Below are 26,657 nucleotides of genomic sequence, written 5' to 3'. Positions count from 1 at the left end.
TGATGTGAAGCTGCAGAACAGGTGCAGGTTTACAAGGTGTTGTGAAGCTGTAGAACAGGTGCAGGTTTACAAGGTGCTATGAAGCTGTAGAACAGGTGCAGGCTTACATGGTGCTATGAAGCTGTAGAACAGGTGCAGGTTTACAAGGTGATGTTAAGCTGTAGATCAGGTGCAGGTTTACAAGGTGATGTGAAGCTGTAGAACAGGTGCAGGTTTACAAGGTGCTATGAAGCTGTAGAACAGGTGCAGGTTTACAAGGTGATGTGAAGCTGTAGAACAGGTGCAGGTTTACAAGGTGCTATGAAGCTGTAGAACAGGTGCAGGTTTACAAGGTGCTATGAAGCTGTAGAACAGGTGCAGGTTTACAAGGTGATGTGAAGCTGTAGAACAGGTGCAGGTTTGCAAGGTGATGTGAAGCTGTAGATCAGGTGCAGGTTTACAAGGTGCTATAAAGCTGTAGAACAGGTGCAGGTTTACAAGGTGATGTGAAGCTGCAGAACAGGTGCAGGTTTACAAGGTGTTGTGAAGCTGCAGAACAGGTGCAGGTTTGCAAGGTGCTATGAAGCTGTAGAACATGTGCAGGCTTACATGGTGCTATGAAGCTGTAGAACAGGTGCAGGTTTACAAGGTGATGTGAAGCTGTAGATCAGGTGCAGGTTTACAAGGTGATGTGAAGCTGTAGAACAGGTGCAGGTTTACAAGGTGCTATGAAGCTGTAGAACAGGTGCAGGTTTACAAGGTGATGTGAAGCTGTAGAACAGGTGCAGGTTTACAAGGTGCTGTGAAGCTGTAGAACAGGTGCAGGTTTACAAGGTGCTATGAAGCTGTAGAACAGGTGCAGGTTTACAAGGTGCTATGAAGCTGTAGAACAGGTGCAGGTTTACAAGATTCTGTGAAGGTGCAGGTTTAGCTGTAGATCAGGTGCAGGTTTACAAGGCGCTATGAAGCTGTAGAACAGGTGCAGGTTTACAAGGTGATGTGAAGCTGTAGATCAGGTGCAGGTTTACAAGGTGATGTGAAGCTGTAGAACAGGTGCAGGTTTACAAGGTGCTATGAAGCTGTAGAACAGGTGCAGGTTTACAAGGTGATGTGAAGCTGTAGAACAGGTGCAGGTTTACAAGGTGCTGTGAAGCTGTAGAACAGGTGCAGGTTTACAAGGTGCTATGAAGCTGTAGAACAGGTGCAGGTTTACAAGGTGCTATGAAGCTGTAGAACAGGTGCAGGTTTACAAGATTCTGTGAAGGTGCAGGTTTAGCTGTAGATCAGGTGCAGGTTTACAAGGCGCTATGAAGCTGTAGAACAGGTGCAGGTTTACAAGGTGATGTGAAGCTGTAGAACATGTGCAGGCTTACATGGTGCTATGAAGCTGTAGAACAGGTGCAGGTTTACAAGGTGATGTGAAGCTGTAGATCAGGTGCAGGTTTACATGGTGCTATGAAGCTGTAGAACAGGTGCAGGTTTACAAGGTGATGTGAAGCTGTAGATCAGGTGCAGGTTTACAAGGTGATGTGAAGCTGTAGATCAGGTGCAGGTTTACAAGGTGATGTGAAGCTGCAGAACAGGTGCAGGTTTACAAGGTGTTGTGAAGCTGTAGATCAGGTGCAGGTTTACATGGTGCTATGAAGCTGTAGAACAGGTGCAGGTTTACAAGGTGATGTGAAGCTGTAGATCAGGTGCAGGTTTACAAGGTGATGTGAAGCTGTAGAACAGGTGCAGGTTTACAAGGTGCTGTGAAGCTGTAGATCAGGTGCAGGTTTACAAGGTGCTATAAAGCTGTAGAACAGGTGCAGGTTTACAAGGTGATGTGAAGCTGCAGAACAGGTGCAGGTTTACAAGGTGTTGTGAAGCTGTAGAACAGGTGCAGGTTTACAAGGTGCTATGAAGCTGTAGAACATGTGCAGGCTTACATGGTGCTATGAAGCTGTAGAACAGGTGCAGGTTTACAAGGTGATGTGAAGCTGTAGATCAGGTGCAGGTTTACAAGGTGATGTGAAGCTGTAGAACAGGTGCAGGTTTACAAGGCGCTATGAAGCTGTAGAACAGGTGCAGGTTTACAAGGTGATGTGAAGCTGTAGAACAGGTGCAGGTTTACAAGTTGATGTGAAGCTGTAGAACAGGTGCAGGCAGAGCCGGCCTTAGGCATAGGCCAACTAGGCAATTGCCTAGGGCATTTGGAATGCCTAGGGGCATCAGCAGCTTCTGCTGATTAAAATGATATGCAGCACGCCTATATTCTGTGTGTGAGTGAGGCTGTATTTGCATATGAAATAGTGTATTCATGGAAATTACTGTAACATAGCATTCCGTATGCAGGTACAGCCACAGTCGCACACAGAATATAGGCATGCTGCATATCATTTTATTCATCAGAAGCTCCTTGTGTGTGCTGGTCATAACATTGCAAATAAGATGAATTTTCAGCTAAAAAGGCACCGAATGGGTGCGCTGGTTCTATTTAAAATATTGCGGGTAGGGACACCAAAATGATGACTGCTATGATGAGGGTTGATGGTGCTGGGAAAGGGGAGCAGGGTCAGAGATGGAACTAGTGGCGGTGCTAGGGGGCAACAGTCAAAATCTTGCCTAGGGCATCATTTAGGCTAGGGCCGGCTCTGGGTGCAGGTTTACAAGGTGCTGTGAAGCTGTAGAACAGGTGCAGGTTTACAAGGTGCTATGAAGCTGTAGAACAGGTGCAGGTTTACAAGGTGATGTGAAGCTGTAGAACAGGTGCAGGTTTACAAGTTGATGTGAAGCTGTAGAACAGGTGCAGGTTTACAAGGTGCTGTGAAGCTGTAGATCAGGTGCAGGTTTACAAGGTGATGTGAAGCTGTAGAACAGGTGCAGGTTTACAAGGTGATGTGAAGCTGTAGATCAGGTGCAGGTTTACAAGGTGATGTGAAGCTGTAGATCAGGTGCAGGTTTACAAGGTGCTATGAAGCTGTAGAACAGGTGCAGGTTTACAAGGTGCTATGAAGCTGTAGAACGGGTGCAGGTTTACAAGGTGCTATGAAGCTATAGAACAGGTGCAGGTTTACAAGGTGATGTGAAGCTGTAGAACAGGTGCAGGTTTACAAAATGCTGTGAAGCTGTAGATCAGGTAAAGGTTTACATGGTGCTATGAAGCTGTAGATCAGGTGTAGGTTTACAACAGACTTGCCTACTTTTGAAAACTAGTTTCAGGGAGATTATAGTTGGTAGTAGAATATTGCACAAAGCCCCATTGAGGGCATGTCTAATTCCATATATGGAGAGATTGTGAAAAGAGATTGTGAACGTGGCACCTAGAAGCGTGGGGGTATACTGCAACAGCGTCTATTCTATTAGATTGGGGGGTCTCCCAACTGCCACCCCCCGCAGCGGGACAATGCCTGCCGTGCGTGGGACAGCGGGACAGGACCCGAAATCGGGACTGTCCCGCTGTAATCGTGACAGTTGGGAGGTATGCTAATGAGGGAGAGAGGGAGATTGCTGCTATTTCAGGGAGTCTCCTGCAGAATGCAGGAGGGTAGGCAGCTATGGTTTACAAGGTGCTGTGAAGATGTGGAACAGGTGCAGGTTACAAGATTCTGCAAAGCTTTAGAGCAGGTGTAGAGCAAAAGGATGGCTTTGGAGCAGGTGCAGGTTTACGGGGTTTCCCCTACCGATGCGATTAGACAAAGCCTTGTAGCAAAGGCAAAGTAAGCTGGAAGAATATCCAGGTAACAGCACAAGGTAATAAGGGCTCCCAACTTGCATGCCCCTCCAACGGCTTCGCAGCCCGAGTGATATAGAATGACCACACATGCGCACGGTCTGCAGTTCTGTTTGCACGGTGATTGACAGCCATTGAGAATTTGTAGACGGCACCCCTGCGTTTTTTGGGAGTGTTGCCTAAAAACGCAGGTGGGCCCAGCCATGGGGAGAAAGGGACAATGATGTCAGGAGCAGCCTCCATCTCCTCACGGTGATCGCAGCACTGAGTAAGTCTAGGCTTACTCGGCGGCTGCGAATATGGAAAAAAACATTCAATGGTGAGTAGTTACGAATGGTTTTCCCCCTGTGTGCACAGCCTAGCACAGGGGTGGGGGGAGATTGTGGCGGAGCAGTGTTTAAATGATCCATGTCAAACATTTGAAGCCAGGCGATCACGTCTGAATCGGGCCCATAGTCAAAATCGGAAGTGCACATAGGGGATGATTGTAGTTGAATGGGTGTTTGGCATTCCCATGTTGGTGACGCGGGTGCGGGGGATGGGGAAATGACGCCTGTGGATGTCAGCTGCCGTTTCGCTTCCCGCAAAGGGTGCTCGGAGATCTGAGACACCACAGAGATCTCAGATCAGCAAGCGCTTGAGAATTTGCCGACCACCGAATGATTTCTCCCCCGCACCCAAGGCTGCAAATGGATGATTATGCAAATCATCAATTCGCATGACTGCAGGGGATTGCGACGTGTGAGGGGTGGGGGGGTGTGGCCATGCGGAGGACTCGAAAGGCTGAGAAATTCACCGCTTTGTGAGTCAACCAGAATAAGCTCCCATGTGTAAGACCCTAATAGCACAGTTCCATCATCCAAATGTTAACGAGCACTTAAAAAAGCACCTGCTCCTCATTCATGTATTCACAGACAAAAGCCATCTCTGCCCTCTTGACAATAATGTTCACAGGGATAGAATTACCTGTAGCCAATGCAGGCATTGTAACACACTGTATACATGGCCACAGCAACTCATAGCTAGCCAGTGCATTACAGCATTAGAATAGAGCTAACAGTATCAGCTAGTAACTGAAATAAAAATGACAATAAACTAAATGTTTGTTTAAAAAAGACCTCTATGCAATTCATTTCATATTTGGAACTTGCTGAAACAAGAACTATAGGGTGAAGGTTTATGTTCTAGAGGAAAACCCTACTTTTAGTCTTATGAGGTTGGAAAGACTGGCAGAGTCTGGTGGAAAACACAGAAATTGCACGAACATCTTGTATTTTGCAGCCACTGACTTCAAGGCGTGGTACAGGCTTGTAATTATAGGACACGCTAATGACGCTGGAGATCTGAAAATGGAATGACCTACGTTATATGGAAAATAATCATAGCTATAGCAATATCAGTGTCAATAAACAAACAATGTCACACAAGCTATACAAAAATAAGCAAAATGTTATCTAAATTAACACAGTACATGGTGAATAGTGATCACAATTCTGTATAATATGAGCAATATGAATACATACTTGGGTAATCATATATAATATATTTTTTAATCTTTGTTGATTTGCAATGTCACCATATTAGATATGGTTCTTAAGGTGTGCACACACACACACACACACACACACACAGTGAGATAGCAAGTTAGCCAAAGAGCGCACTGTGCATACACTGTAGGCCATAGCGATGCTATGCCCCACGGTGCCGATATCGCCGGTGAAATATTGCAGGCAAGGCGATTTTGACCAATCTGCACACAGTGTATATTTGGCCTACAGCCAAATCAGACATAGTAAAGTCGTTCAGTGCAATTATCCAAAATTGCTTGTGCGCTAGTCAAAAGTGTCACTAAACCAATATCTCACCGTACACGTGCATAATTGCCAGGGCCGATTCAGAGGCCCAGTCCATCGCTGAGTGTCAGTTAGTGTAAGGTGCACATGAGTTGACACAGCTTTTACCACAGACATGAGGGTGATCAGTGAGATATGTGGGGGTGTACAGAGGTGAGGGGGAGTAGATTGAACATTACATCTGCAATGTTGAACATTACATCTGTGTACAAGTACACTGCCATACATTACAGAGATCATCCTAGTGATCACAATGCAATACAGAGAGCATCATAATGACCACACTCCAGTACAGAGAACATCCATTTGAATCTGGTTTAATACCCTAATATGGTATAGCATTGCTGACATAAACCAGAGTTTTCAATAGAGGGTATGGGTCATAGGGTTGACCCAATTTAGGTCGATATGCGTTGGATCGACCACTGAAGGTCATGCTGCGCTCGCCATGCTACAGGCACAGCGCCCCGATTTAATTTGAACCCATGACTAGTGCTGTAAGCCTAGGCTGGCAGTGAAAACTATAGAGAGAGGAAAAGGGGCAACGAGCTTGGTTAATTAAAAAAAATCCACTAACTGCCACTAGGCTTTGCCAGCCAAAGTTGAAGGTACTATAGCATGCAGAGCCATGGCATGGGGTCCCTCCACCATTATACCACCCATCTCTATGCCAGTCAGAACAGGACTGGAATCCATAGGGGAGTGGGGCCTGCTGACAGTACAATGGCTGACTATGTGGGTTCTGGATGCTTGATCAGTGGTTCCCAACCTTTTTTGTCTCCCGTACCCCTTGATTAGGCTTTTCATTTATGAGTACCCCCTCGTGAAATTTTAGGGGGCGTGGCCTAAAAGGGGGTGTGGCTTAACAGGGGCAAGTCATACTGGCAATGACGAGAAAAAAAAAGTGCAACCACTTGACCACAATATAAGCTCAGCCCATTCTGCGGACAGCATATAAAATAACAGAACCTTGTCAAATCTCTATTACTGAAGCAACAGACATTCCAACGGATCACGTTAGCCTTCCAATAGTGCCAGATACACATATGCCCCCAAAAGTGGCAGATACACATATGCTCCAATGGTTCCAGGTATGCCCGCACAGTGCCAGAAACGGGAATGCCACCACTGTGCCAGGTATGACCCCATGGGTCCTGGGTATGTGCCCACAGTGCCAACAATGCCCCTACAGTGCCAGCAACAAGTATACCCCCATAGTGCCAGCAACAAGTATGCCCCACAGTGCCAGCAATGCCCCACAGTGCCAGTAACAAGTATGCCCCACAGTGCCAGCAATGCCCCACAGTGCCAGTAACAAGTATGCCCCACAGTGCCAACAACGCCCCACAGTGCCAGCAACAAGTATGCCCCACAGTGCCAGCAACAAGTATGCCCCACAGTGCCAGCAATTTCATCACTTTTCAAAGCCTAGTAAATCTGGCCCTATGATACTTGCTTTAGCACGGATAGTCCAAAGCATGCGTCATGGTGGTGATGGTGGGGGCCAGTCTTCCTATGTTTTCACTTCAGTTTGCATTTGGCAGTGCCCGAAACCCTTACCAGTGTTGCTATATGGACTCACAAATGATTAGATATGCCCCTGCCTGTACACATTTAAGCAGTCATTCACTTTGTGTAAAGTGTGAAAGCACTTCCAAGGGAGATGTTCATGCTAGGTAAAACACAATACAGTTTACGATAGAGGTACATTTTTGCAAGGAATATTTTCTGAAAGTCTACCTATGCTATGTTGCTATTCATTGTTCCAGTAGTGAGCCTGTATCTAGGCCTCTTCATTCTGCAGACCTGGGCTGATTTAACTGTCTGCCTGCAGGAAGCTGTGCTGTGTAAGCAGGCGCCTGTCATGTTCCATGTAAATGACATTTTGCAGAAGGCAATAATTTGAGATGAGATTATTGAATCTCGCTATTGGGAAACATAATGCTATACTGGCAGCGCACTCAGGGCCGGCGCCACCACTAGGCAAATCTAGGCATTTGCCTAGGCGCCGGCCACTGAAGGGCGGCATTTTGAGCCGCCCGGGTACCTGTCCTGCGGCGCTGTGTATGTAAAGTTGGCGGCGGAGGCAGCGGGGGTCCCTGCAGTCCATTAGAAATCACGAGCGCTATCCGCCGGGCTATGCGGAAGTGCTTCTAGTGTGAAAACTCTGGCAGCACGGCGCACGCTGATCTCAGCCAATCAGCGTGCTGCCAGTGTTTTCACACTAGAAGCGCTTCCGCATAGCCCGGCGGATAGCGCTCGTGATTTCTAATGGACTGCAGGGACCCCCGCTGCCTCCGCCGCCAACTTTACATACACAGCGCCGCAGGACAGGTACCCCCCCCCCCCCCCCCCCGGCACCGGGGCGCCCCCACCCCGACTCGCCTGGGGCGCTCCGGTGCCTTGCACCGGCCCTGAGCGCACTGGCAACAACACAAAGGCTTATACCCCCCAATACGACCCATTCCAGGAGGGACAACATTCCTCTTCATTTATGATTACAATCACTTGTGTTTAAATCCTTTATTTTCAATTAAATAGTTCAACACAGGTGATACCAATCATATATAAGAGGGAAGCCTAGACAGAGAGCATATTGTCCCTCCTGGAAAGGGTCAGGTTGGGAGGAATGCAGACTGGCAGCGCAAAGACAACCTCCTCTCATGTGAAACAGCAGTACACGCTAGGTAGGCAAAGGGCTGCCCGTAATGAGATCTATATATATATGAATACTACAGAGAAGAAAGGCGGGTGGACATTTCCCGTACACAGCGCGTATACACCCAGCTCACAGGAACCCGCACCCAACCCGCACATCCCTACCGGCCACTCGCTCTCCTCCGGCCGCTCCCGCCGGATGGTACATACAGTCACTGATATCATCCGGCGGTGACATCAGCCTACTATGGAGACCGGTGAGGATCAATCCGTACCTGCAGCACGGGCACCTCCCTCCCCCCCAGACCCACGCCCCTCCCACTTTCCAAACTATTCTTTGCACTGCAGTTACTTAAGAGGAGGCTGCCTGCCTATGTGCTGCTAGCTGGCTGGGTCATATGCGCTGCTGCTAGCCAGTGTCCTGTCTGACTGCCGCCATTACAGGCCGGGCCGCGGCGTACCCCCCAGCGTGTGGACGCGTACCCCCAGGGGTACGCGTACCACAGGTTGGGAACCGCTGATCTACAAGATTCCTTCTGAATTACATGTATTACAGACATACAGGATTGCAATTAAATGTGTCAAATGTACAAATTAGATTTAAATAAAAACAATACAACCTTTTACAGATATACATATTTTTGAACAATTGTGAACACGTTTAATATTTTTTTCCATTTCTCTATATTTGCAGCTGGCAGGATCATCGGTAGTAGCTGTTGGTCTATGGCTTTTATTCAGTGGACAGGTAAAAAAAATAAGCTCAGATGATGAAGAAATCTATGCCTTCTTTTATCTTGGTAAGTAGAAGAAAAAATAGTTATTTAAATAGTATGATTCATTGTATTCTATATATTATACTAATTGCCCCTCAAAAACTTTAAAGCCCCATACACATTAGGCGATTCTAACCCACAACGATATGGGTGGTAGCCTGGACCCAGCATCAGCAAATGCATACACACTAGCCAATGCCAGCGGGGAAGGGAGCGATGGCGGGTGGGCGACAGGGGGAGCTGGCCATGCCACAGCATGGCCATCATAAACAAGGACCTCCCTCATCTGTAAATACAGGACGAGGGAGGGGGACTTAACTATGCGCGCAAGCATGCATCATTAACAATATTACATGTATACACTAGACAAAATAGTAAAATATATCGCTTGGTTGGGCCCTTCAGATCTATATCTTTTACTATCTTGTCTAGTGTGAATGGGGTTTAAGACTACCAGTCAACCCTGAGACAAACATTATTCACAATATGCTACAGTATTTGGCACAACAATTGTCCGAATCAGCTTTATTGGCCAGGTATACTTACATATACTAGGAATTTGGTTTGGATCGCTGTGCAACAGCCAGGGTGGGAAAACGTAAAAACCAGTCACAGTACATATGAATATAACACGTGCTACAGATATGCACTAGATGTATCCTGATGAGGGACACGGACACATGGGGAACATACATTTACTGAGCTGCGCAGCACCCAGGCAGCCATTCAGTGGCGCCATTTGGTGATTGCACCAGCCAGATAGGTAGTCAGTAACAGTACAGATATAGGACAGGTACAGTTATGCACTAGAATGATTTATCCTGATGAGGGACACGGACATGGGGACATATAGTTTCTGAGCTGTACAGCACCCAGGCAGCCATTCAGTGGCGCCACTTGGTGATAGGCTAGACAGTAAAACAGTACAGATATAGTACAGATATGGGTCACGACAGGGGTGACACGGGATACATATTTGGCAAGTGGCACAGATCCTATGCAGCCATCAGCAGCGCCATCTTTATGTTGCTGCTCACAGGGCAGCAGTGGAGGGGCTCAACAGGCCAGTGTGGGTGCTGGTGGGTGGTGGCAAGGGGGGGGGGGCAGAGTCAGTGAGGCCAGGGGCCGGAGTTGGGCCCTCTCTGGGCTGCTCCTGATAGTATAGTGGTACCTCTGCCCTTGGGGGCCGCTGCAGCTGGGTTCGCCGGAGCATTAGTGGGGCAGACAGGCTCCTGTAATCTGCCGCAGCACAGTGGCCTGGGGGGCTACTGGCCTTAAGACCGTGTGTGCCGTGGCCGAGGGATCTTGCTGGTGCGGCTGGGGGATCCCGCTGTTCACGGTGGACATCTCTTCCCTCATTGCCGGGGGCCGAGCTGATGCCAGCGTGTGTTGTCGCAGCAGCCGGGTGACGTGGCCGGGGATCCTGCTGGCGGACATAGGGGTCTCCTATGGCGGGCGCCGTGGATGCTGCCTCCCTCCGGCGCCCTCTGTCTCCATCTCCCGTCCTCCTCCGTCTCTGCCTCCCTCCTCTCCCATCTGCAGGGCTCCTCTTCTCCAGGGGCCGGGGATGAAAGCTCCGGTGGATGGAAGCTCACATGCGTGCGACCATCCCCGGCCTCACTGACATAGATGGTCATATTGCAACTTCCACATTCTGTCATTGTTTTGTGTGTTATTGTATGTTTTACCCCATCCATATGCATATACGTATGTTTATAATGTCAAATGGAAAATAAGGATTTTATGTTTTGCCTTGTATTAGCATGGCAGTGCAATCTGTTCTGGCAGTCTTAGAATCCTATAGTTGTCTAAGCCAGCCTGAGCTTGGTAATAATGAATTAGGAAGTCCTGTAACCAGTATATAGAGATAAAATGACACCCCGGGGGTGGTTCCAGACATCACTCGTTACATAAGGAATTGTCAGTATGCAGTGTGCTCTTTCAACCTGCAATGCTGCTAATGGCATTAACACAGTTCTGGCACATAGAGTGTTTTGTACAACAGAACCAGCTAGTCCAGTGAAAAGTTTTCATGTAGCAGCTGTGCCATGTACTGAGTGCTCTTGGCTTGAATATTAGTGTTTACCGCACCAATGGATCTACCTTGTCTGGAACAGATATGAGCTTTCCAATTCATCCAATGACATGCTAATATATTGTCCAAATCATTCAAAAAATCATCTTGTGTGTACGTACCTAAAGATATACATTAGATTCAAGGGTACTTATGTATTATCTGGGCTCCCATGTTAAATGCACCCCATTTTTTCATACCCCTACTATCCAACTACGCATGGAGTTGATATTATATAGTGTGTCGAGCGCAGCGAGCCACCGTGCCCGAAGCGTGGCGAGGGGACGCGGTCTCATAAGAAAAACCGGAGCCAAGATATTACATAAGTACCGATTCATGTATGTTCCTAGAGGGTTTGCACAGTGTAAAGGTGCATAAAGACTCAGTGTTTTTGCAGAGCGACTATGTACAAATCGCTGGGCTGAAAATCACTCTACTACTTTCGCCTGACCCAACAATTTTTCTGGAGGTGGACAACTTTCCATAGCAGGATGCTATGTAAATAATAACAGCGGATGAGCAGTGGCGGCCGGGGATGATGTGGGAGCACTCTCCGCTCATCGCTGCCCCGTACACACAGGGTGACTTTTGAGCTGAAAGCAGCTTAATTCAATTCTGCCCCGTATTGGCGCTTGAAGATGTATCATTCTTAAAAAAATGCAACAAAAACCCAGAAAACTGCCATTGTCTTTTTCTCAATACATATTGAGCAAGCTGTTATGCCCAGATGAGGCAAGATCTGGAAAGTGTACATTTTCATAGAGTTAGCCGTGTAGGCAATACATTGCATATAGAGTCCTATGTGTCTATTAGGGGTGTACACATGGACTCGGGCTGGGCGATTTGGCTTATTCAAAATCAAGATGAGTAGAAGCTGTCAGAGATAGATGGCTGCAATCTCCAGCCAAATACAACGTGGGCCTGATTCTGGTTCACTCACAAAAGCAAATTCTCTCTCTAATGGAGAAAACCACTGCAGGGGGGGCAGATGTAACATGGGCAGACTGAGTTTGATTTGGCTGTTATTTTGTTTCTGTGCAGTGTAAACACTGGCTGCTTTATTTTTAGAGATAACAAGTCGGCAATAGCGCTCTAATTAATCAAGTTTGGGATATGATCCTAGTGATAGAAATAGGGAGCTGCTATGTGTAGGGTCTGTCCAAGAACCCTGTAAATAGTACAATATATGGAAAAATACAAATCACTCACCTTGATGGCGTGATGAAATATGCTGATTGGTGTGGTTTAAATAGAGAAAGAGACAGAGGCTGATGTCTGGTGTAAATTATGTGTTTATTACTAAAATTTACAAAGTGAAGTCCTGGGTATCTGCACAGGAATAGGCCAGCAAGGTATCACTCTATGTGGCCCCTAGTGAGGATTAAGGGTGTCTTTTGGGCACCCCTCTAGACCATAGGTCCCTCTCCTGGGACACCGCATGTCTTTAAACAGTATTTCAATGCAGTTTTTGTTCCTTCACAACACTGAACCCGTTTTAACCCATAGAAAACAGTGGATGAAAAAAACGGGTCTAAAACAGGTAGGACCCTGCTTTATTACCATTTAGAAATACCAGTTAAATAGAACTGGTAAATTCACTCTGCACCTTTTTTTTAAAACAGTAAAAAAATGTCAAAATAACGGGTAAAAAGTGCGATCTGAAAGGGGCATAAGATGTCTTGGGTGTAAAATCTAGGCTGATGGAACCTAGTCTCAGGAAGTATATCTGACCTAAAAATAACCTAAGCAAGTATATATGACCAATAAATTTTCATTTAACAACTGTTACTGGAGCTCTTGTGTTTGGGTACCCTGGAAACAAGGCAAACATTAGCACCTGTTAGTAGAAGATTGTTTTACGGAACTCATCAGACTCTGCTGTGTCATAATAAAATTACATTTAAGAGGCACACTTAAATGTTTATTTTATGCTAATCGTTATTAACCAAAAGCAATATTGTCTTGATGTACATTATTTAAAAAGCAACTACTAGACGCTAGACGATGGTCTACACACTAATTGATTTTTTCAAAATATCGCTTAGAAATGCCAAAGTGACCAATATCTTTTAAAAAAACATCTAGTGTGTATGGGCCTCAGCAGTTTCAAGGGTTAATGTATCAATGCAAATATGGTGGAAGTGCGGTACATTTTTTGAGAACTTTTTCAGAAGTTTTCTGGACTCGGAGCAGGTCCCAAAGGTTGGCTATTGCTGATGGAAGAATATAGGAAAATGGATGGCTTAATGATGTTTCTCCTAATTAGTGCAGTACAGAGATTATGCGGAATCTTTACAACTTTAATTAATTCCCAGTTACATGTGTATTTGTGAGCTTGATTCAGTGATGGACAATGCATTGTGCCACGCATACTGCCCATAGCGCCTGATTCAGGTTGGATTGTACTGTATATGCTAAGTTGGTTGCCATGGACAACATTTCATCTTCAATAGAACTCCCATCTTAGTAAATTTAAAAGGTGTACTTTTTGTCTGTACTAAAATAAAAAAAAAAACAATTGTGATATTGATGTTTGCATGGTAAAGGAACAAATGTCTCATAAGGACTCATGGGATAACCCAGGGGTTAAACCGGGGGGGGGGGGGGGGGGGGGGGGCGGGACATGTCTACCCAAAAGGTAGACATGCAATAGCTTGACAAGGTCGAAAGGGTCAAAAGGAGGACACATGACAAGGTCGACATGCGTTTTTCATTATTTGTCTTTTAACCCGGCTTGTTCTTCCTTCACCATCCATGTTGGCATAGAGGAATATGAAAATATTTATGAAAAGCTCATGTCGATCTTTTTGTATACCTTTTTCATGTTGACATTTTGACCCTGTCATCCTTTTCCTTGTTGGCTTTTGACCCTGTCGACCTATTCCATGTCGACCTTTGGAATCGACTTATTGACTGTCTATTTAGACACAGTCTATCTAATTATCCACTCCCATTTAAAGGGCACTTACTGTGGACATTTTGTGTAAGGGTTACTATTGCTGTGAGTATTATGTGAACAAGCAATACTAATGTGGGCATTATGTGTAAGCGACACTACTGTGTGGAATACGTGTATTAGGAGTATTCTCTAACACGAATAAGGGGCACTATTGAGTGACATAATGGCAATAAAGGGCACTACTATGTAAGACTCTCCACTAGCCTCCAAACTTTTTAAGCGTTCCCTGAAAACTCACCTCTTCAGGGAAGCCTGTCATAGTTAAGTACCACACGCATAACCCTCTGAGGCTTATGTACTATATAGCTTCCTTTCTGGACCTGCAACTTGGTGGGACTGCTATGCTATTACTGCTGCCTGTCCTTGTGTTTCCCTCCTATATCCCTATAGATTGTAAGCTTGCAGCAGGGCTCTCCTACCTCCAAGTCTGTCTGTTGTTACCCAGTTTGTTTTATCACTGTCTACTATTGTAAAGCACAACGGAATCTGCTGCGCTACATAAGAAACTGTAAATAAATAAATAATAAATAAAATAAAAGGGCACTACTATGTGGTGTTATATGAATCAGGGCACTACAAAGTAAACATGAGAAATGTGAATCAGTGGTGAATCTTTACGAGGAGGGGGGCTGCCACAATGCGGGCCCCCCCACCCCCTCCGCTGCCTCTGCTAAGTTCCGTCGCCCTCCAAGTCCCCACTCAGGTCCGGTCCCGACCGCCAGTCTCCTGCACAGGGCCAGCGCATGCGCAGTAAACTTATACATACTGCGCATGCGCTGGCCCAAGCCTCCATGGGCTGCCTTTGCCGCAGCCCCCAGAAGCCCCCAGAAGCATGCGCAGTATGGTCCGCTGTACTGCGCATGCGCAGAACCCGTTTTGGGGGCTACTGCGCATTTTTGCACATAGAGGCATCCAGGAGGGAGGGACTTCAGTGACTGGCAGGTCGGACTTCCAATAGGAAGTCACTGCCAGTCACATTGAAGCCAGTGTAGTCTCACAGACTGCATCTGGCTTCACTTTAGGAAGAGACAGTGGCGGATTTTACCTGCTCTGCAGCCCTTAGGTTAAAACCGCCACTGATGTGAATATGATTGTGCTACTGTGTGGCTCATTTTGAAATTGGGGGTGCTACTGTGTGACCACCCCCCTTAATTGTGTGAAAACCATTCCTTTATAAAGTATGAAAGTTACAGCACAAATTTTGAAGTTTGCAGGGGGTGCCAAAAAGTCTGGCACTGCCTAATGTGGAGGGGGGCGGTCTATGGCAGGGGAATTGAGTTTCACCACCTCTACATACTACATACATACTCTCACTTTAGGCCCTGGGCCCCTGGGTTTAGCTGTATACAGTAAGTAATTCTTATACAGAATGTAGTGAATTAGCTACCTAAAATCTATGAATTTGTGTAACCAAAAAATTGTAAATGTTGTTGTCAAACTGTCTTTGCATACACTTTAACACTATTCTGTTTAAACAGATGTATTACCTAGAATTACCTAGAAACATGTAGCCCCTTTGATATGTCAGTGTGCTGTCATAGCAAAGAAAAGTGATTCATCACTGAAATACCACAATGTATTTTTATCCCACAAGTAGGATCTGGATGGCTGACAGATAATGGCTAGGTTGACAGTCAACAGGACGACAACGTATAGTCCTCATACATCATGTGGCCCACATGGTAAAAAATGGTTGTTACAAGCAAAAGTTCATCATGAAAAGGTACACAATAGGTTTTGGGGATTTTTTTCTTAATTTTTTGACCCTGTTCGTATATTACCATCGATCTACGTGGACTATGATTGGGAGGAACCTGGGCAAGGCACCTGGTCCAAAGAATGGCAAGCGGACAGGGTTCTCTAATTGGAGATCCGTGTGCTCAGGTGTCGCCATTGACACATAAAAACCATTGAAAACTCACATCTTCCTTTTCTTGTGTCGACCTATTGTCGACCCAAGTGTTGGCCCTGTGTCAGTGTTGAACTAGACATTGTCTACCTGTTATTCCACAGCCCCCACTAGTATAGTAACTGGGTTCAAAATAGATCCCATCTTGCAAGGAGAACAGATATAATTCTCAAGATATACAGGATCAATTCCAACGCACTCCTTATATATAGTGGGCATGTTCTGCACTCTCATCTTATAATTGCTACTGTGGGACACAAGGCGTATCCCACATGTATGTTGTCGTCCACTCCAGTACAAAGAATGCGTTCTCCAGGTTGTTCAAAGTTATTCAAATTTTAATTTTGTTGTTTCTTACATATCATGCCCAGTCTCTTGCCTCGTTTAGGGGGGATTCTGGCTACTCACAGGGCCGGTGTAAGACTTCTCAGCACTCTAGGCAAAACTTCAACCTACTGCCCCCCATACTGCCACCAATACCCACTTTCTAACCCCTTAAGGCATACTTTCCTAACATTCTGGAATGGCAGGGAGGCTCCCAAAAATTGGATGGTCCTCCCAGCCCCCCAGGAAGGGGGGAAAGTCCTCTCCTTTCCCTGGAGGCCTCCATTTGAAACCCACAGCAAGGAGGAGGGGGCAGCAATAGTAGGGAAGTATGCCTCAAGGGAAAGGCTAGAGGTGAGGTCTCAGAAGTTCCACAGCCGCCACCTGGATTAAGTACAACAAGGATACTCATAGACATCATTGATTTTTTTGATAGGCAGACTCATGGCGCCCCCCCCCCCCCCCCCCCCCCCAAGAGCCCGGCACCCTAGGCAGCTGCCTAATGGTAGAGCTGACCCTGGCTACTCAGAAACCCCCCTTGCGTGCACTACTCATATCACTGTTATACAAAACAAAGAGACAGATGTATTAAGCCTTTTGAAGTGATAAAGTTGAAGACAAATCAGCTGCTAGCTGTCAAGTTACAGACTGGGCTTGAAAAGTGACATTTAGGAGCTTACTGGCTGCTGCATTATCACTTTCCACTTTATTACTTCTCCAGACTTAATTCATCTGCCCCAAAATGTGCCGCTAGCATAAAGTAGCAGTGAAAATGGAGACCAGAGAATACTATTTAAAACCTAAAGATATGTTTCAGGTGAATTTAGGGGGTGGTTCAGGTTTACTCAGCAAAGTCTGAGTTCGGTCTGGGGAACAATGATGTGCATGTGTATCGGCAAAAATATGCAATATCCGCTGTGCGAGTGCCTTCGGTGAGTATCACACTGGCTGAGTCATTCGCACTGAGCGGGGCGTGTATGGGGCTTCCCCATGGGAACACCCAATGTTGCCTGCACACAAAAATGGTAGGTGTGCCCAGAATAATGCTGGGCATCCCCATGAGAACACATGCGCAATGAAGCCTGCACAGGGCGGGTGGCTGAAGTCTGACATCAGCGCGCACCCCGAATTCGGCCATGTCTGAGTCAAATTAAAGTCTACATTGACTTTTATTTGCAAATGGATAAAAAAAAAAAATTCAACGGTCAGTGACCATCGATTGATTTTTTCACCTCTTCGGCAGCATGCGAATGGATGTCTAAGCGTACACATCCATATGCATGCAGGCGCTGGGCAATTATCCACTCGCGAAACATTGAAAGACCGCTGCTTAGCGAGCGGATCTTAATCAGGCACTTAGGCACCTGCAACAAGAGCATTGTAGCTAATTGTTCCAAAAAGCTTCAAAATGATTGCTAGTGATAGCCCCCAGTGTTCATGGCATATTTATCTTGCTTATAAATGCGTATTTTTGTAATGTATTTTAGTAATTATACCTTTAATTCTATGAGTAAAATGTATATTGAAAGAAAGAGAGATTTGCCGATCACAATGAATGATTTTATCAAAACGGCATTGTTTTGCTGCAGACCTGACCCTATTTGGCTAGTTGCTGTAGTATCGCAGAACATGTACAAGTTAGTAGGGAAGCAGTACATCTGTCAGAATGACCTTCCTGGCAGGAAGGTCGACCTGACTTAAGGTCGACATGGGCCAAGGTCGACATGACTTAAGGTCGAATTTGCATAAAGGTCGACATGAGGAAGGTCGACTGGTCATAAGGTTGACATGGGTTTTTCACTGTTTTTTATCCGAATGTCGACACAGTCGACATGGACACAGTTGGCAATGAGAATCGGACCCTCACATCGCTCGCTTCGCTCGCAATGCTTCGGGCACGGTGCCTCGCTGCGCTTGGCACACTATTTTATTCTCCCACCACGCCCTAGTGGATGGTAGGGCATGAAATACCGCCTGTCGGCACATGTCGGCTCAAAAAACAGTGAAAAACCCATGTCGACATTATGACCAGTCGACCTTCCTCATGTCGACCTTTATGCAAATTCGACCTTAAGTCATGTCGACCTTGGCCCATGTCGACCTTAAGTCAGGTCGACCTTCCTGCCAGTCGACCTAGTGGGGTCGACCTAATGACTGTAGACCTAAGTTCATTCTAATAGATGACCGCTTCCCAGTTAGTAGTAGGTGGAATATTCCACATAACAGACAGTTTAATGTAGTGGAAAACTAGTTCCACGAGATAGAATAAGAGCTCTTTTCATGCACTGTGCCACACAAAATACCCTTTATCCCTGCGATACTTGCTGCTGTCTGCAGCTCCCAGAAATCCTGTCACATTTTCCAGCTCAGGATGTAGTGAGCACTTATAGGCCAAATAAAAATGAAGCAAATACAGTGCTTTGCTGATCAGGAAATGATGCTCTAATTACCTGCAAGCTGAATGGATGCTAGTGTCAGTAGCTGAAGGCTGTTTAGTATTAATCACACTGAATAATAATCCACTGTAGGCTTACTGCAAAATGTTATATACTGTAGTAAATGACTGGCCCAATGAATCCCAGAAATGAGTGTTCTGGAAGCAAATAACCAAGGTACACTTTTACAGACACGGACAATGAATCTATTTTATGCACAAACATGTAAAATATTATGAGGAAACAAGATAATACATTTACATAGTTTTTACAATATTTTAAATGACCCAAGACACAGTTAATAGTTAAAAAAAGAAGCAAAAAAAGAGTCTGGAGCTCTATAGCTGACAAAGTTAATTCAGGGTTGCCGACTTTCTTATTCTCCTCTCCGGGAGAAGCCCGGAGAGGAGAGATTCAGTAGCCGCTCAGGGGGCAGGGCTTAAGTGTGACATCGCTAAGCCCCGCCCCATGCTGTTAAACCAGCTAATTCAGTGATCTCCGTGGAGGGGGCGGGGCTAAAATGACGCAAATGTGTCATTTTAGCTCCGCCCCCTCCTCGGAGACCCGAGGATTGCGGCATTTTAATGCCGCGATCCGGGGGACAGCGGGGGTCCCCCCTGAATCCGGGAGGGTTGCCCACCCTTCCGGGGGGCCGGGAGGAAGCCCCGATTTTCGGGAGACTCACGGAAATTCCGGGAGGGTCGGCAACCCTGAGTTAATTAATAATCACATTGTGAAAATAACCTGAGTTAAAAGTCAACTGCTACAACCGACTGCTGCTGTTTTGTGAGGAGCTGCTCAGACTCCTCAGGGGAGAGTGCAAAAATAAAACAAAACAAATCAAAACTGCGCAAAGGTTGAAGTTAGATTAAACAATAAAAACATTGAAATAAAATAAATAAATAAAAAATTCATAATAAAACATTGAAATATGAATTAAAAGTCAGGATAATTAAGTTAAAGAATAATGTCACAATAAGGCCTTATTAGCAAGCATATGATTAGTTGGGATATTGCACTGCGAGCTGATTCATGAAGATGTTAAAAAAGGCATGTGTTTGGGCTGAATATTCCTGTTTTATGTCTGGACAGACATTATGTAGACAGTTGCTGGTGCCGAATTACCTGGATCATGCAACTTTATCTGTAGTTTGGGATTTTATGGATATGGATGCCGTGTCCACTGTAGGTATATGCTGATGGTTTAATGGTGATTGGTAGCCGAAAGATATTGAGTGACTGGCGCGTTTCCCCGCCTGCTCTGCGCAATCAGTGGCATTCTCAAATAAATTTCTATGAGAAAGCTGCTGATAGCACAGAGCAGGCGGGGAAACGCGTCAGTTCTCATTATCTTTCAGAAAACTATAGTCCTGTGGAGGATGACACCATTTTTCAACAACTCTGGCCTCTTTCATCTGATTGTATCCCATAAAGTTTCTAGAACATTTTTGCCGTGATGTTGATTCTGTGTTGCACCTTGTGGTACACAGTCTGACAAAATTACAATTTAGATACAATTAACATGGATTTGTTTTAACATGCTTTCATTATTTTTGGTGATTATAGTATTATCCAGTAAATGAACTGAAGTTATGTCTCAAGATCGTACTGGAAGATCCAAGTTTCATCAAATGTAATAATGTTATCTTAAAAATGATAATTGGCTAATTTTGTCCTAAATGTCTGTACACATTTGCTTACTGTTTGGAACCATCTTATGAAAAACTTTTTTCATATTTAGATCTTGGTGCAAAACTGTGTCGATATTTACTATTTCTGCTGACTCAAGGGTAAATTCTAACGATTTTTGGAATATTGTCCACATTTTAATTTTTTGTATGTGCAATACCTTCCAGTATATTCCTAATTTATGAACTCACGACCGTCACTAAATCTTTGTGGCACTTAAGCACATGTGCATGTGACATGAAATCTACTCTGTAACCCATGGTTAGCGGACGTTTTATTTAACTTAACAAAATATTAAAACAAGTTGCTCTACTTTTGAACTAAGCATTTGACATTGCATAGAAAAAATACAACTTCTTTGAACACTATTCAACAGCAAACTATCTGTGTGAGAGGGTGAAAACTTGCAAAACCGTTTTTGGATAGTCCAAGGTCAATGTTCCACCGCTCCGTTTTAACTCTTGGTATGGTTTATTTTATATTTTACAACCTTTTGGGCTGGGAGGGGCAAGATATAATTTCATTTTTGCCATCGATACATTGCTTATGTGCGCCCAGAGTCTGATTCAAGGTGTCCTAGGCTTATACACATGTAGCTCCCTTTGTAATGCTGCCAAACAGATGTGTATGATGTGTATGTTTTCTCAGGGACTCGCAAATGTGGCATTTATGAGCCAATGCTTGTGGCGCGTGAAGGAGGCTTTAGGCTGGCACTGTAGCACAATGGGGATGCGGCCATATGGTCGACAGTAAAAGGGTCAATAGTCATTAGGTCGACCACTAGTGGTGGACACCACAAAAATGTTGACAGGAATAAGGTTGACACGAATGGGGAAGGAGAAGTGCTGTGGTGCGAGGGGAGGTGCCGCAGCTCAGAAAGGGTATTATCTCCCTCTTGAAATTGCACATATTAACTGTAGATGGCCACCGCACTGCACCCTTGGACCCAGTACTGTGGTTTGAGGGACTGTGGGATATATAATATATAACTGCCCCAGTGGAGCTTACAATCTATATTCCCTACCACATGTACACGCACACACAGACATTCTAGGGTTAACTTGTTGGGAGCCAATTAGCCTACCAGTATATTTTTGGATTGTGAGAGGAAACCGGAGTACCTGGTGAAAACCCACGCAAGTACGGGGAGAATATACAAACTCTGCACAGTTAGAGCATGGTTAGTTAGTTAGTTAGGAGCCTAATGACATTAAACTCCAGCCCCGACCCTGAAGTAACTTGCTGCAACTCATCTTGGGGCTTTTCCTGAAAAGGACACAAAAAAGGTAGGCAAATATGGCTCCATGTGAGATATTTGGCTTTTATATGTAAACAGGAGCTGATTCAATGCAAAATAAAACAAGGAACATAGTTTTTCACTGTAGCTATGGGGCCAACAAGAGATCTGTTGGGTGAGTGACCCATAGTGAATACCATCATCATGGCCGTGTCATCTTGGGGGTTTATTAAGTAAGATGAGAATTCTATTTCAGATGGGATGTTGCTATGGGCAACCAATAGATCTGCCTCTAAAATAAGAGGTATATTTACTATTGTGGGAGTTCTATTGAAGTTGGATTTTTGCCCATACCAGATTCAGCTTCTTACAGTACTTATTTAGCACCTTCTAGAAGATAATAAATAGAATCTGATTGGTTATACAAAAGGGGGTGGTAATAAGCGATCTACTGAAAGGTAAATGGCGACTTACACATATATATTTTCTTCAGACAACGAGTTCCTTTCATCTCCTCTCAATTTGAATCAACAACACTACACTGAACTGGGACGTCTCACAGGCACGCGCGTCCCAGTTTCTCGGTGGGGACTCTGCGTGTCCCTGCCCGTCTCGGTTTTAGGGAGACGGCAGGGTAAGGGGGGTGCGCTTGGGGGCGGCGAGGGCATCGATGGAGGGGGAGGCGGCGGGGACCGGTGGCAGGCTCCGTTGCCCAGGGGGCACGCGAGCGTCTCATGCGCATGCGCTCCCTGGCGGTGTTGGCGTGATGGCGGAGCTGGCATTAGAAATGCCAGCCCTGCAAAGATAGGACAAGCCCCATCTGTACATAGAAATTAAAAACATACAAGAATATATTTAAATGTCTATAAAAATTTCCTTCTTGATAAAAAGGGGATGTAACCAATCACCCTATATGTATGGTGGGATGGTGTAGTATCGATAGCATTCTTGGGCCACCTTCAGTTACACGCTTACTTTAGCCTACTTGGACAAAAGTAATTACATGCATATATAGGTATCTGTTAGGTGGTGATCTTCCCCAATATGGACACCAATGGAATAATCGTCCAGCTCACCATGTGGTCACACATATAACAAGGATGAACTCATGTTTAGCTTAGATAAATATAGTGAACGCCATACTCATAAAAGTTTCCTTAATGATGTCCTCTCATATCCATATGAGGGAATGTTTTTTTCTTATCCACTCCAAACCATATTGTCACAGGTCGCCGCCGTGGGACCCGGTGGGTGGTTTACTCACACGTCTGTGCCCGTCGATGGCTGTCCTGTGTGCAGAGGTCCCCAAGTTTGGCAGCAGGCGGCGGTGGTCTGGGATTGTGTCCGGTGGCAGGGAGAGACGGGAGCGCTGTGCTGGGCCGGAGCATGCTCGGACGGCACCGCCATCTTTGTTGAGGGCAAAAGTGTAGGCAAACTACTATTGGCCAGGTTGGGAGGTTTTCCTGGCTTCTCTGACATTCCAGCCAATGGCTGCCACTCCCTGGGTACTTAGGGGAGCTGCCTAGGCAAACCTTTGTCAGAACAAAAAGTCTCTTGAGCGAGCTGCACCTTTGGGAGACTTCCTGATTGTTCTAGTGCCTTGGTATTCCCAACTTAGCTTCGTGCTCCGTGACCGAAGCCCGGCACCTCTGGTCACTGATCCAGTCCGACCGATACTTCTCGGGTCCATTCCTAATACTCCAACCTTCATGCAAACTCCAGACCTCTCTGTTCAACTACAGGTATTCCCATTGGTCTCCTCTACGGTCACTCTGTATCCCGTCATCAACTTTATTATTTACGCAAGAACTTATTGCTTTATATTATTTCCTCCGCAAGAACCTATTGCTTCATATTTATGTTGTTCTCCCGCTGACCCCAAAGAAGTATTTGAGTGCTTTCCCGTTGTTCTCCATTTATGAAAAAGTCATTCATTAAACCTGATCCTTTTAACCCCACTTCTCCTGATTCATCTGTGGTCCCGGTAACTCGCATGATTCCATCCGATCCTCCACTTGTGACACATATAATAGAAACCAAAAAAAGGAACGAATGTAATAAAAATCATATATTTATTTCAAAAACAATAAAAAGTATCCAGAGCACCTGGTTTGGACATAGCTGATCTCCAACACTACAGATCTTGACAAACACAATCCAAAAGTTGAGTATAATGAACCTGGGTACAGTAACTCACCGTTTGGTTTGGCTTCAGAATCTGGTTGCCCATAGCAACATCCCATCTGAAATAGAACTCCCATCTTAGTAAATAAACCCCTTGGAGTGAAGTTACGCCGTCCTGTCCCCCTATATTCAATATATGATGGTGGCCCCTGTGAATGATTGTTCACAAAGTGGAGCCGTGAAAACTGCAACAGTATCAGGTTAAAAGTTCACAGACATCTGTAGTATGAACGGCCATGCAGAGACAGCTGGTATTTTAAAATAGCCACAGCGCATGTAATGTACGTATCACAGGATCTTTAGCACATTATCCCTGTTAACGTCTATCACCAAGTGGCATACAAGTAGTGTGCTAGCAATATAAAGTTTAGAATAGTCTCAGAATCTGGGCTCATATCTCTCTTCAAAATCCCCTGGGTGCAGGGCTCACAGCAATCCAAGTGCTGTAGACTCATCAGCTATCCCAGATATCTGGAGAATATGTTCCAACCAAACCAAGGAGAATGTGAATGCATGAGCCTGCAAATAGCGCTGGGGGGCTTTCCCCAGACACTACCGCAATGTTTCGTGCTTTCCAGTTGGGTTTACCAGGGAAACTTTTCCTGCAGTTTGTAACACAGTGGGGATTGTCTAAGCCACCTGAGCCTAGTACATTTGCCAATGGTAAATAAGCTGAGTAGCTAAGCATGTTGTATTTATATTTGTGGTCTTTAGCATTTATGCTAGCAGGAGTCCAGGCCAATTCACACCTACAGTATGGAGACCACACCACTTTGTGGGCAAAATCTTCTTGGAAATGTAGCATTTAATGCAATTTTTTTGTTGCTTTTATATTTATTTGTTTTAGATCAGTGGTAGATAATACTTTTTTGTGGCACAATATAGCCACTACAAGCAGCAAAAATAAAAATAAAACAATATTTGCAAACTTGCTTCTGATTAATGTTTTCTCATAAATAAGGACCCGGATACCTACTCTATGTGCTTTATTAGTGATTTTTTTTTTTTTTATTAGAAAAATAATAATACAGTATATATTGTTTTCTGTGGGTTCATATATGTTTTATTTCATTTTATGTTTTAAAATGGTATTCTAAATTTTATTAGGTATAGCTTTGTTTAACATCAAGTACCATGGATTTGGATGCATGTAGAGAAAGTTTTACCACTAGGGGCAATGTGGGATGATTGCAGCTTTGTCATCCAGGAAACACAGGTACTGTCATCCAGGAAACACTTAATGGTTTTTGTTTTCTTGCCGTGACCAGGGGCACTATTATTGATTGTGGTTTTGTTCAGTTTACAACTGGATCTTCACAAGGCCAGCCAATTGCTGGTTACTTACAGAGAAGTTATGTATAGTTTATGTAATTGGGACAGACCATCAGATTGGAAGCACTGGCTAGCATCAGAGCCAGATTTGCATGTGCATGCGTGTGCGTGCGCACACACACACATATATATATATACAGACCACACATGCCTACTTTTTTTCACTCCTCTCCGGGAGAAGCCCGGAGAAGAGAGAAAGGGGGGTGGGACGAGGCTACGTGTCAGGGGGTGGAACGAGGCTGATGTCAACAAGCCCCGCCCTATGACAGCCAGCCACGAGAAATCGCGGGTCCACAGGTTGGGGGAGGGGCTAAAATGATTTGCATCATTTTAGTCCTACCCCTCTCCGTGGACCCACGGAATATGGAATTCTATGCAGCGGGGAAAGGGGTTGCGGGGGTATTGTGGGAGATGTGCCCACATTCCCAGGGGGCCAGGAGGGGGACCCAATTTGCTGGAGGGTAGGCAATTATGGCACACTCTCTCTTTCAATTTGGTGGTAAGTTGTGACTATGAAAATGCAAAGAACTAAACCTCCACTGTTTGTTATTGTTAGTTAATTTAGTGAGTGCAGAGCCCCTGTGATTTTTATTTAAACAATGTGGTCACAAACCATAGGGCACCCCAAATCTAGGAATAGTGAGTGCTGATGTTGAGTGATCTTTCATGCACACAGCATCTGTACACAGTGCTGGGAGAGCATCTGGGTAGCCCAGCATCTTGGAGAGTGCTGCCTATGCCCTCGCAGTAATGGGAATAGAGGAGCTACAAAGATCTGACATCTTTTGTGGAGGCTTCATAAACTAGTAATTTTGGGAGGTATGTATGTAACCACAACTTTACATACACATTTGTCAAGATTTTAAAGACAAAAGGTCGACAAACAAAAGGTTGAAATGGAAATGTTCGACACATGGAAAGGTCGGCATGCTTTTTTTTCATGTTTTTTTTTGTCAATTTGTAGATGGCATCACATATATCCCAAATTAGTGTACTGTGGGCGGGGTGTTCTAACATCCGCAGCACTGTATCGCCGGGCTTCGCATTCTTAATGACCGCATATTCTCTTACAAATGCCGTCATTAACGCAAGGGACAGCTCTTGTGATAAGAGCTGTCCCTTGCGATGCGGCGCCGGTGCTGGACTTCCGGGTCTGTGACCCGGGAGTCCATCTGCACATGCGCAGAGTGACGCACCGGCTGCAGGGCATGCTGGGAGGGCTCCGTGATGGATCCCTCAAACAGCGCTGCGGTAAGAAGCCCATAGGCTTCTGCAGGGAATCGCCAGCTTTTGCTGGCAATTCCCTCCGCAGCGCTGCCATTGTGGAGGGGGGGTTAGAGCATACAGAAATGCGGTAAAAACCCGATAACGTGTTTTTTACCACATTTCTGTCTTAGAGAATCGCCCCCTGTATCGCTTCGCATTGCTCACTTCTCTTGCCATTCTTCGGGCAAAGTGCTTTACTCCACTAGAGCAGTACCCAGCACACTTTAACATTCTCAATCGGTGTTCATCTGGATGGCAAGTTATGAAAAG

At 45.3% G+C, this 26,657-nt stretch overlaps 1 protein-coding gene and 1 long non-coding RNA gene across 2 annotated transcripts in view; one reads left to right on the top strand and one right to left on the bottom strand.

The window, feature by feature from the left end:
* Positions 1-26,657, bottom strand: part of LOC146059975 (uncharacterized) — a 175,331-nt gene that overhangs the window by 13,722 nt on the left and 134,952 nt on the right. The gene's annotated exons all lie outside the window — the stretch shown is intronic.
* TSPAN2 (tetraspanin 2) overlaps positions 1-26,657 on the top strand; it is a 167,342-nt gene that overhangs the window by 78,322 nt on the left and 62,363 nt on the right. Inside the window, exon 2 of the mRNA XM_083172713.1 lies at positions 8,897-9,002. Within this exon, the coding sequence (XP_083028839.1) occupies positions 8,897-9,002 (106 nt within the window). The remainder of the gene's footprint in view (positions 1-8,896; positions 9,003-26,657) is intronic.

This window comes from Crinia signifera, chromosome 2 (genome assembly GCF_055691185.1).
Source record: "Crinia signifera chromosome 2, ASM5569118v1, whole genome shotgun sequence".
NCBI classification, from domain to species: Eukaryota; Metazoa; Chordata; class Amphibia; order Anura; family Myobatrachidae; genus Crinia; species Crinia signifera.
Note: the sequence above shows the minus strand (reverse complement) of the source record. Positions and strands in the feature narration are given on the sequence as shown.